We start from the raw sequence: 13,189 nt of genomic DNA, 5'->3' as shown, positions 1-13,189 counted from the left end.
GATACACGTGTTGCAGTATCCTCACTGTAACAGTCTCCCAAGACTCCACACCTTTCTGATCAAGTGTCTGCCTCAGAATACCATTGGTACAGTGGTTAAGAATTATTTTGCACAAAGAAACCCCTCTTCAATAGCCCAGACTCAAATTCTGAAGTGTTGTTTATGTGAACAGTGAATGTGAACAATGAATCAAAATATCCTGCTGTTAAAATGACTGTTGTATCACCATATTTTTGAAGATAGGCGCTATTTTGCTGTAATTTACAATGTCTTACATGCCGCAGTGCCAGGCAGCTGTTCAGCCAAGAGCAGCAAGGAAGGTTAACTAACAGTTCCTGTCTCCAGAAGTCAGATGATGTTATTGATTACACTGTTGTATAAAGAAGGAAAGAAGAGAGCCACATTAATTTTAATTTTGTTGAATAGCCATCATACTGAAGGGTCAAAGAAGAAGGAATGCCTTATGAAAACAAGTGGAAACATTTGAAAGGAATAATTATTCACAAGATCAGAATGGAAAAAAATACAAGAGGAGTTGTGTATTTGTGTGTGCTGTAAATGATATTACAGACTACAAATTCTAGGATGGAGTGAGATGTATTCAGAATATCTGCTTTGCTTCAGAATAGAGACATAGATGCTTATATTTAAAAAAAAGGCAAAAAAATTGACAGTAGAATCAGTCTTACTAGCCAGAGACAGTAAGTCATGGCAACATATATCTTCTATGGGAATGACACATTGGGAAATGTAAACTATCTAAATAGGACTCCTGTTTCATTCTATGGACTACCCAGGGAGCTGGGTAACCTTTACTTCACTCTCTGACAGGTCTTTTGAATTTAAACATTTGTTGGACATGCAAGTCCATTTTAAGCACTATAGTAGCTGGTTAGAACATGTCTTGTTACTCCTAACCAGTTGTGTGACCAGCTTGAAGGAGAATGTTCCCTGCAGAGTCCATTGGCAAAACTAGTATAAAATAATCCACTGCAATCTCTGTATGCAGCTATAGGCCTGCCCAGATATAGTGAATTAATTCTTTCTGGGACTGGGACAAATGCTGGCAAAATAGAGAGAAGTTTGCAGCAACTTTTTTTTTCTTTTGTTGTGTTTTTGTAGGAGGCAGTCTAGATGTGGACTGACATGCAATAATCATTGAATTCATCCTTTTTGAACAAATGCAAAAAAGCTAAACTTGGTGAATTTATAATATTTTTGCATTTATTTCATTGTAGGAGAAATCAGATGACACCACAAATGAAATAATTAGAAAGTCATCCACAAGGATTTTAGGGGGTGGAAGCATTTTCAATAATAGAACATTTGTTTAAAGGCTTTTAGCAAAACCTCTTCCCCCTTCTTTTGGCTTTACATCTATTTTGAATCACAACATGGCTGGTTTACCCTTCTACCCTTCTACTGTCACTGTTTTTATCTGGAAATATTTTTCGTTGGATAGGAGTGTTCTATGCAGCAGGGAAAGAAAACATTTTTGCCCGTTCAAAAAAAAAATCCAAAGGTTTCACTGTGGAATGAGAAAGGGTCTGATGACATTTTCTAGCAGCTAGCAAATCGTGCTGTCATGCATAGGGAAAAAGCCACTAAAATATCCCCAGCTAAAATATCGCAAAATTATGTAGAATTCAATCCTAGGGAGCCATCTGCCATGTGAAAGCTCCACTGATTTCTAAAGGCGTTCATTGCAGGCAGGTTTGCAGAACTGGACGCATAATTTGTCCCTTCTAGAAACCATAGCTGTTGAAAAGAAATCCTCATCAAAAACATGAGTGGCAGAGGATGAAAAAAAATTCTGCACAATTGGGTAAAAAATCCGCACCCTCAAAAAGAGCTCATGTGCTGGTTGAAAATGCACCCCAGCTACAGGTAAGAAATGAGCTACTCATGGAAGGTCTGATCCTGCCATGTATGTGCATGAACATCTGACTGCTGTCAGGGAGCTGTCTGTTCTGAAAGTGTTCAGGTAAGGTTCTTCCTCAGTAATTGCTCTTTTCTGAATTACTGGCCCTTTAAAAACTAAATAGTAACAACCGATAGGGAAGAAATTTTGATGTACACTACACATATATGAAGGGATGTATATATGTATAAATGTACAGTATTTTAGTATTGCCTTCTATTTTGTAAGAAAAAACTGTTGGAAATGGTTTAGTGGGTCCTGCCTTGGGACAGGGAGACAGAGAAGCAGCTTCTCAGGGCCTTCTCCCAGCTCTGTGTTTCTGGAAGCACTGAACCTCAAAGTGGAGGAAACAATCTGCAGAGAGGCAGAAGGAGATGTGTTTTACAAATTGCAGCCTGATGAGCTCTTCAACAACATTAAACACCCACGGAGAATTACTTTAACACAAATACTAAATGAAAAATCTTTTATGGCAGTAGTGAAAGCAAAGCCTTTGATACATATATATATAAAATAGATAAAATTCCATTAATTTTCAACTTGGGACAGACGTTTTATTTGAATTTACAGACATGCCAAATGGTAATTTTGGCTTCCAATCCTTGAGATGTGGCTGATCTATTATGGGTGATAACAGCATATGCTATGTTCTGAGTCAATTTCTATTATGTCATAAGAAGCAACACAGCTAGTAATAGAAGGCATTTTTGCATTAGCTAAAATAGCAAATGAGGTCCATAACACAGAAAATAGGTGGGTTCCAATAGTAGATTCAATATTTGAGATGGTTGTCAAATTCAATACTGAGTAAATAAGTCAACAAAAGCAAATCTCACATGAAAAATGAACATGGCATGTAGTACAGATTTTTTTCTTTCATGATGTCAAAGGGTTGCATATCTTGACAACTTTCTTTAGCTGGTTATGCCTGGGAGAATTGATGGAGACATTTGGCCTTTGTGGGTCTGTGTCCAAACTTGTATGTCCCGAGGAGGTAGGTGGCTGCTTGAGATGCTGTGGAGCAGGGGTGAACAGCCGAGAAACGGGAGCATCTGAGTGCAATTTGATGGAGCAGATGTTTCATCCCAGTACTCCACAGCTGCCTCAAGGCTTTATCTGGTGTCAGCCCTTTCCTAAATGAGTTTTCATAATGAATTTATCTGTTAATTGACACATAAAAATCTATGTTAATATAACATTAAGGACCTATCATAGATTTGCAAATGCCAGGAAATCAAAGGGGGAAAAAAAAAAGCTTAAGCTTGACTGTCACCAAGACTTACCTGCTGTGTTCCATGGGGGAGGAATCACTGATGCAGAAATGCTTTACATGCTGCAGAGTTAAACATTGCCTTTTTTTTTTTTTCCTTTTTGACAGCTGTGGGGGCAGAGGGAGTACCTCCAACACCTAATAAAAGGTTTTGGCAGTTGCTTATGAGTTTAGGTATTAGAACATTTTATGTGCTTTTACTTAGTGGGTCTTGTGGCACCAGAGTTGTCCACAGCTGACCAGACCAAGCAGTGAGGCATTTCCCTTACCCCTTGCAGAAATACAGAGATAATTCTCATGGATTTTTCCAGTGTGTCCATTGTGTTGACAGCAGAGAGCTAACATATTGCTAGTCCTCGTTTCATGCATAAGATAGGGCAGCTCCTTCAATACAATAGCCCAGGTTCTGCCATATGAGTTGAGAAATCCAGAAACAACTTCCTTCTCAGGCTGACAAAATTCACGTCTACCATTTTACCTTCAGGGCAATAACCTTCCTAGTGGTGGGTGAGGATACCTTACAACAAAACTGTGCCAAAAAGAGTTTAAGCCTTAACTGGCCTGCCTGGCAAAAGGAGACACTGTATTTTAGTGCCTGGGGAAGTCATAGGAGTGAGGAATTTCAGGGTACCATTCCCTCTTCCCAGGACAATATATATATATTTAATGTTAAACCACCATTATGAAGATCAGATTCCAGGAACTTCTATCACCAGCTCATGCCGTCTGCTGTCTTTGCCCTTGTCACCAGTGAATCTTGTTGTCCTCTTTTCTATGCAGCCAGATAATGTCCACAGGAAGGAGAAAGCATAGAAGAGTTAAGGTACCTTCCTGAGGTAAGTCCAGACTTGGGCACAGTAGATTTTGGCGATCTGGAAATACTCAGTTCAAGTTCTCAGACCACACCTTGATGCACACAGCCCAGGCAGGATGATGCCATTCTAAGCTGAGGACCATGTTAATAAAGACAGATTCAGCAGCTGTCCAAGCCCACATGGATGTCTCTCTCCTGATAAAAGGTGCAACAGTGTCTCTGCCTACCCTAATGCTTGGTTGCCCGGTGCTAAGTGGATCACAGTTGTCCTCTGTATAGTGCCTGCACATCTCCAGGGCAAGTGCATCTCAGTGCAGCTCCGAAGAGTACTGAGGGTGCTGAAGACTCTACTGCACTACCTGGTTCGGCCTTTCCCTGCACAGACAGAGTGGTGGCACACACCAAGGCACAGGGTACCATGTTCCCATGAAACTCAGCATTGCCCATAACTAACTGTTGATTAGTCCTGATGGACTGGTTGTTCTAAAACTGTTATCCTAGCTTGGAATTAATCTTTTAACTGAAAGTGTTTCCCCTTTAACTTTCTTTCTTTTTGTTGCACACTTCTAGTCCTGTGCTAAATTTTCTTTGATGCACTGCATGAATGGAGCTGCCACTACTCCAGGTGGATCCTGGAGAAGTATCTGAGTGGTGACAATGATGGAGAAATGACTGAAGTGCTTTGAGCACAGTGTTTGCAAGGGCTGCTCATAACATGGAGGTGGCAATACTTGGGGTACACCTGTTACTCCTTATGGACCACCTGTCTCACTGAAAAGGTATAGTCTGTGAGGCTGAAAAGAGGCAGATGTGAGCTTTTTTATACGTGTACTTCATGCTTACATGAATGAAACACCTATAAATGCTGCATTTTGTCTGAAAAAGTTGTCTGACTCCAGGAAAAAAAACCAAATAACTCTTATTGATATTAAGTAATTGAAATGCTGCTAAAACCACATTAACAGGAGCAATGGCAGTGTGGGGAAGTTATCTTTGTGTGAGACAAACCTCACTTCGGAAGAAAATGACCTTGTATGGTGATCAAGGGCCTGCCAATAGGAATTGGTTCAAATTTTTGTGGTCTGCCTCCCCTTCATCCAATACCTTCATGCAGCCTGACATCCCAGCTGCACCTTTGCTCTTCAGCTTTTTCATTCATGCACAATATCACAGTCTTGTTCCCTTGAGTCTTTTTCTCCTGTATAGCCTCTGCCCATATCCTGCTGTCCACACCAGCACCCTTCTCCTCCCAGGCCCATGCATGACAGACTCACAGCCCACCAGCATCATAGCCCTGGTTTCCAGCTCTGCATCTGCAGCATCTCACTTGTGTTTTGATCAGTACTGCAGCCACTAGTGCTCTGCAGTCTGCAGAGCAGGTTGTCTCCTGCTAGGAGAGAGGCAGAAGGAAGGAGCAAAGCGAGAAGTCCCCAGGTCTGCAGAGCATCACGGGTCACCTACAAGTCACTGTCTCTGTTTCATGGGGTTGGGAACTGAAGACAAGAGGTGTACTGGAGACCTATGAAATCGGGGCAACAGTGGAGCCAGGCCAGCACCAAACCTGAGCTGTGATCAGCAGATTTAAACACAATTTTATTACTAAAAATAAGATTAAAATGATCACAAATTGTAGATTGCAAAGGTAATATTCCAAAACATGTTTCAAATCTGGAAGCACTCCAGAACCAAAAAAGCGTATTTTTTTCCCTAACTGATAAGGATTGCTCTTGTTCTTTCAAAACGTATCTTCCTTTATGGAGGTATTCTGAATTAAGAATTTGGCAGTAGGAGCCAAGCTAAATCAGAAAGTAATGAAATTCCTGAGATTTAAAAACAGTCACAGAGAGAGAGAAGAGAAAAAGGAAGCAAAATGCTGGGAGTTTTTGAAATTATTAATTTATGCTGGAGTATACTACTCTGATACTACTCTGGAGAATCAACTCACAATTTCAGTGACTGTTGCCTGTGAACTGAGAGAGACCTCCTTTCCTGATCCAATGAGCAGCAGCCATTTTTGACTATACTACCTGAGCCTACAAATGAGAGCAAATGTGCAAAAAGCACCTTCCCCAAAATCTTACAACTATTAGTTGCAAGTAACAATTAAGGGTGCAGATAATTTTGCCTCTCAAATGGAATATAAAACAGTATGTCCAAATTAGTGAGATATATTTTGTGGTATTTAAGTGAATGTACAGGGTACAGATTAATTCAGCATTGTGGAGTTTTCAAGAGTTCCTAAGATTTTGTGCATTTTTAAACTACAACAGTATCACAATCAAAGCACAATGGGAATGAGAAATACTTATCAAGTCAGTCAGAGCAACAACATGAGCCACTTTCTTGGTTCTTAATTTTTAACCACCTGAATGTATCCAGCACAAAAGACCTCTTTATTGGAAAACACATGAGAAAAAAATTAACCAAGCAGCCATTTCTCTGCTTTTGCTTGTCATGCTCTCCAGAACTGCTGTGGAACTAGAGGATTCCCAGTAGGGAAGGAATTGCACTTCAAGTTACCTTTCAAGTTCCTGGTGAGAGCCGATCTTGGGCTTCTACATGCCCATTCTGGGAATAAAAATAATGGCATTTTCTGTTATCTCACTCCAAATTGAGATAACTTGGAGGTTTCCTTGCTATTGTGTGAGTGCAATTGGGAAGAAAAGCTCTAGAAAATATCCTGTGTCATTAACATTAAGAGTATTTAGCTGTCTAGCATCTAGTAGTTGATGGCACTGTAAATTGTTTATACTTCTGCAAGCCACTGTAAATTCAAAAAAATCTAGAGGTTGCATTCCTTTTGGTAGAAGCAAATTCTTTCATAAATTACCAGGCTTGAAAAATTAAGCTGCTACTTTCAAGGCCAAATTTTTAAAGATATGTCAATCCATTTTTCATTAATGTCATCACAGTTATTGGGAGGTGGTGGGAAGGTTTGCCCATCATTTCGTCTCTACTGGGATAAGCCACAGACTGTATATAAGTAGTGCCATCAGTATGTGCCAATTGGATATGAGGTGCACCATCTGTAGATGCAAATGACAATTAAAAAAAGACGTATTCAAATGACTGTGCATGCAAAGAGCCAATACTGGAGGAATTGGACCAAGATTTCTGTATTTCTTATAGAGGTAAAAATGTCTGTTATATGCCATACTCCTGTAAGAGCTGTGAAGAAATAAAACTTCTGAATGTAAGGCAATTTCTCTTTGTTCATTGTTAAGATTTAATACATTTTGAGGTTGAAGAAGGCAAAATATCTCATTACAAACTGGCTAGTACAGAATGTAAAAAAAAAACCCAAATAATGAGGGCATTTTCCTCCTTCTACATGCCAATTGTCTCATATTCAAATTTATTTAAGTATAAATTTATTCTTGCATATCTTAATACACAGAATTGAAAAAAGAAAAATAATTAAATGCATTATAAAACATATGGAAACATACAGATTATGTGATCTTTACTAAAAATCTATCTTAATGATGAATGCACCATTTATTATGCACTCTGGAACTGTGCTCCTTCATTTATTTATGAGTTTCTGTAGACAAAGAAAGTATCTTCCAAAAATAGGAATACCATATTTTCAAGGCATACTGTGTGTTTTATTTTTGAAACTAGTAAATGTCAAACAGTATTCATACGCAGTATTGACACATTAATGTTTTCATTCAACAGTGAAGATACCTTTCCTTGTTACATTATATATTTATGACACACAGAGCTGTCAAATAAATTATGTCAAAGCCAGACCTTGTGACACTTGAATCATAGAATCAGGGCAAATAACCTTTAAAATGAAAGACATATGACAAGAATTAGAAACATTTAATTTGCATAAATATAATGTTAACAGTCTTTTCCTTATTACATATTTTATGCCTAATTTTTAATTGCCATTATACTCATTCTTTAACATCAGTTTGCTCCCTAGTTTTTTCCTCATTGCTTCCTTTGTTTTGGAATGTGTGAAACAAATTCTGTAAGAAGCATATGATCAGATCACCATTTTAATATACTCTGGTTAGCAAATCTTAAGTATTGATAAAAATTCTTCACTCACATGATGTACTATTAAAAATGTAGAACAAGTTCCTAAAAATAGCTAAAAATTCCTCAACACATCAAGCAAATATGTTATGTCATCTCTGATAACATTGGACCATCTCTAGAAAACAATCTTGTATTAAAGTTCTCCTCTGAAGTGCAGAATACACCAAATGAACAAAATTGAAGCACTGATTTGCAAAAGCTAGGTGACTCACACATACTGAATTTTGCAGTATAAAATCTGAGCATCTAAGTGTGCACACAGGAATCAAAGTGAATGGTTAGATTTTCAGAATTGCTTGCTCAGAGTAGTAAATTCATTGGTTTCATTACTTGGAACCTCTTTGTAAATGAGAGACTTCCTCGAGCCTCTGCTGGCAGGTGCAGTATCTCTCTTGCACCTTTAGGAATCACTTAGGAGAGAGAGAGCTCCACACTTTGCTCTTATTGCTAACACTGCACAAGCTCACAGACATAACCACAGCTAGTAAAACTTTGCATTATTCTGAAAAGTCCCTAGGGATGTTCCAGTAAGTAAGGCTGAAGGTACAAAGATGAATGTCTGCCTCAGCAGGGCACAAATAACTAAGCCCCTTACTGTTCCTGACTGTAATTCACCTCCACTGGGATAGTGAGGCCAGAGCCTGCACAGCCATAAGGACACACAGACTTGGTGCAGGCTCTTTGGTACAGGATGAGTTTGGTTCCCTTTGCCCTTCTGGATGAGAAGAATAAGTATGGCTTATTCTAATTATGATATTCTTCTATAATTATGGCATTTGGACTAGGTGATCACTGTTGGTTTCTTTCAAATGTTACTCTACTGCATTCTATTTTATTCCATTCCATTCTATTCCAGTGAAGCTAATTGTGATGTTTTGGGTCGGGCTTCCATATATTTACATAATAATTCTTTCTGAGAGCCAGAGGAAAGCCAGTGGCCAGTCTGCATAAAAAAGCATTGAGGGAAGGGTTAAAATTAATAGTGGGAATTGCCTCCAAAACTTAATCCAGTATTAGGGTGTTTCCTTAAATCTTCACCAAAGAATTAAGCAGTTGTTTGTTAGTTGACTCTGAGTGGCACAAACTCAGGGAGGACAGGGATTCGCAGAGAGCAACTCAGGGAGGACATGAAGCAACTCCCATGCCACCAGCAGAGTAGCCAGTGATCTGGTGATCCATGAGGTCTGATGCCATGGTATCAGTATCCCAGCCTTTTGAAGACAGGCAATGCACAATAACATGTTTTAGGAAACATCAATAGCTCAGAAGGGTAGGTGGTGGAGAAATGGAAACTGAATCAGTAGTGAAGTCATTTGCAATTTGCTCTACTAAGTCAGTGGTAAAAAAAAATGACACTCCCTCACTCACTGCCCATAGTTCTGTAGAGCAGTTCTGGTTTGACAGAGCTTAAACTCAATACAGGTATTTTAGAAGAAATTGAAAGGGCAGCTACCTTCATATGTCCCTTAAACACTCTGTTCTGCTGAGAAACAACTATCTTGAGTGATGCCACTTGTCAGACAGGGAATATAATTAACTCAGAAATGGAAAGTTATTTAGACTTATTATATGCAGCAAAAGAGATTACAGAAATATTACAACTATCCCAAAGCCCAGTGTTGGAAGATTGGAACTAATGGGAGATAAATGTTCATCCCTAAAACAGCCATTTAACTGGGCAAAAATTATTCCGATTGAAAGCAGTAAAAATTGGAAGCAATTTTCATAAGCACTACAAAATTGATCATTAAATGCAGAAGGTTTCATTAAAGGCTAATACTACATGGAATTTTAAAAGTATCTGTGTTGTTCCATTTACAAGATCATTCAGAACAAAAGTGAAAGTCTCCTGGTAGATGTTATCTTTGCTAATGACCCTATTTTTGACAATTTCGGTAATCAACTTATCTGTAAATTTTCAGAAAAAACATTTAGCTGACAAAGAACAAATGCTGAACCTAGTAGAAAAGATACCATTTATTCATTTATTCAGTTTGCAGTTAAGTAGAAATCTCCATTCAGCTGTGACATAAAATTGATGCTTCTATGATTAAAGTACATTGTAAATAGTTTCTAAAGTGTTAATAAATTACTAAAACTGTTTGAGGAAATTATTAATCAAATGTTATAGCCTGTTACTGAGTCCAGTGATGTAATGAGCCATTTGCAATCAACTACAGCATCTGAAATTAATGTGCTTGAGACAGTACACAGAATTTATTTCTCTTGGGTATAATGAGTTTCTCACAGTTACTTATCAACCTTTTGCATAGTAATTACCAAAGCAGTCTCAGAAGAACTTGTACAGAACATTTCTGGTTATCTGTGGGACAAAGTAGAGAATAACTACAAGAGTCACTCATAACTGAAAGGGCAAAAAAACCCACGGCTTTCTCCCATTATCATCTAGTAGTGTGGAGTTACCGAGACTTGAGGAAAAGCTTATCAATTTCTTAACTATGTAGAGATGCAAAAGTCACTCCATGAGCCACCTCATCTCCTGCAGGCAGCAGCTTTGGGCAGAGCACACAGATATAATTGCTGCTGAAAACAGAATGCTTAGCACTAGATTTTGCCTATATGTGTCAGCTGCACAAAGCATCCTTGTACTTCCCTCCTCTCTGTAGTGCTAAGATGGCCATTATGGCTGTGCCATATTCATTTACCTTTAGCTTCCATAGATTTTTTTTAAGTTTATGAAAAAAAATCCTACTTTCTCATCTTTCTCATTTGTTGATTCCTTTTTGCTCAACTCACATTTTACTGCTGGTGTTCACATAAGGGAACAAAGGCAAGAGAAAAAAGTCATACATAGAATTGTAGAATAACCTGGGTTGGAAAGGACCTTAAAGATCAGCTGGTTCCAACACCCTGCCGTGTGCAGGGACACCTTCCACTAGAACAAGTTGCTAAAAGCTCCATCCAACCTCGCCTTGAACAATTCCGGAGTTAGGGCATCCATAACTTCTCTGAGCAACCTGTTCCAGTGCCTCACCATTGTCACAGTAAAGAATTTTTTCTAATATCTAATCTAAACCTACGCTCTTTCAGTTTGAAGCCATTCCCTCTTGTCCTATCACTACATGCTCTTGTAAATAGTCTCTCTCCATGTTTCTTGTAGGCTCCCTTCAGGTACTGGAAGACCTCAATATGTTGCCATATAACATGATATCGATGTGATAATATAATCTAACACGATTGCTGAAAACTCATAAATACAAACCAAATACTCAACTTGTGAATTCCTCCACCCACTTTGTGTGCTCACACACAGTACTGCACATCAGGATTGTGGCTGAAATGTGGCCCACACCTTATGTGTCCCTACAATCACCTCTCAGCTACCTCAGCTACAGAATACCTGTGGCTTTGAAAATGTAGCAAACCATAATAGCAGAAGACAACTAATAGAGGGGAAGCAATCCAGGGTTCTTAGTGAACATGCATCTGCCTTCTCTGCATATACTTGCAAGTTCTCCCATTGATCTGGGCAGGCATTAAAAAGCAGACAAAGCCAAAGTAAAAAAAGTGGAAGCATATGATAGCTGTGATATGATGCTGTTACTGCAAATGGCTGGCCTGAACAGAGGAGAGAGTACGTAAAGCCATTAGAAACAGTATGCATTGGTATATGCCTTCCTGTGGATACTGTATCAATTATAGCATGCTCTTTTAAAGATTCATAATGTCTCTATTCCATACACAAAACTACAAATGCTTATTCCAACTAATGTTACAATAGAAGATATCTAAAAGAATACACCTAACTGGTAAACACAGTTAATACCTCGTGTCTGCTTTCTAATAATTTTTATCTAAATGTATATAAAAATATTATATAAAACCACTGTAGAGCAATTGCATGAACATTCTCTGAGTGATTGCATCTGAAAGATTTTCTTTTTGAAAGGCAGATCTGTCATTACTGAATGTGCTAAATATACATGGCATATAAAAGATCATCTATGAGACCCAGTGGAGAAAAAAGTTAAGAAGGCATGATGTAGTTCATTTTGAATATGAGCAGATGAAACTAGTGATGCTCAATGGGTGGGCATCACACTTCACTCTGTTCACTGAACTTGCTGTAATTCTAAATTGAGAGAAACAGAAAAAAAAGTATTATAATGTTTTCTTAGAATATAATATAAAATTAGGAGATGAAGCTTGAAAATGCCACCATTATAAAAACTAATATTTCAAAAAGTTATTTATTATTAACTGCATAAAGTAATAGTCAAGTTTCTTATCAATTTATAAACGTAAAAATGAGAATGATGCAACATTTTCATTGGAGGATGTAGATAAGAACATCTTTGCATTTCTGAACAGCATCAGAGATGAAAGTTAACCACAAAGCCCTCTTGCCTCTACCTTTCTGACAGTGAAAGACTGTTGTATGGGGAAGCTGAAATGTAAATCAGAACAAATCACTGTCTGTTAGTCTCCATCCCCTTCCTCATATTTTTTCTATCCTATTCTGCCTGTTCTGTCATGTTAACACTCAAAAGTCCTACTGGCCTCAGCAGCTTAAAAAGGTGCAGGAGGAGTACATAGACTGGTAGGTACAGTGTGGTGCTGCTATTGCCATCACCCTGCCTTGTCACTCTTGTCCACCTTATCTTCAGGTGTTAAACACAATGAACACATAAAAATCCCTGAAGCATGTACTACAAATACTCTGAAGAAGAAGCATCAGCAGTATATATATATACACTGTTCATAATTATGTTTAAAATTTGAGACTGCATGCAAGCCTTTCAGACTAAACTGCTGAGCCATTATACAGAGGTTTGATTTACCTAGCAGCTCTGGTAGAAACAAGCAATCAGTTCCTAAAAAAAGTGGACTTTGAGTTTTAGGTACCGCTTTTCATTATGAACGTTTGTCCTGGTCTATCCATGTCCCATTTCCATAAAATGGGAATGCTAGTACATAACTATCTTACAAGAATGTTAGGAAAGTTAATTAATATCAATAAAAAATGCAGACATTTTATAACACAACAATCATTCTAATTCATCTAATCAGACCCAGACAAAATATACAATAGCCAACCCCGTTATTTTTGCCCTGCAGTTACCATTTCAATAAATTATTTTTTGTAGGACAACATAATGAAAAATGT

General features: G+C 38.2%; 1 protein-coding gene across 1 annotated transcript in view; it reads right to left on the bottom strand.

Annotated features, from left to right (window-relative positions):
- Nucleotides 1-11,128: 11,128 nt before the first annotated feature.
- SLC26A7 (solute carrier family 26 member 7) overlaps nucleotides 11,129-13,189 on the bottom strand; it is a 66,962-nt gene continuing 64,901 nt past the window's right edge. Inside the window, exon 18 of the mRNA XM_017731067.1 lies at nucleotides 11,129-12,154. Within this exon, the coding sequence (XP_017586556.1) occupies nucleotides 12,119-12,154 (36 nt within the window). The 3' untranslated portion in view covers nucleotides 11,129-12,118. The remainder of the gene's footprint in view (nucleotides 12,155-13,189) is intronic.

Source organism: Corvus brachyrhynchos, unplaced genomic scaffold (assembly GCF_000691975.1).
Source record: "Corvus brachyrhynchos isolate BGI_N302 unplaced genomic scaffold, ASM69197v1 scaffold293, whole genome shotgun sequence".
Taxonomy (NCBI): domain Eukaryota; kingdom Metazoa; phylum Chordata; class Aves; order Passeriformes; family Corvidae; genus Corvus; species Corvus brachyrhynchos.
This window is presented reverse-complemented; position numbering and strand designations above follow the sequence as displayed.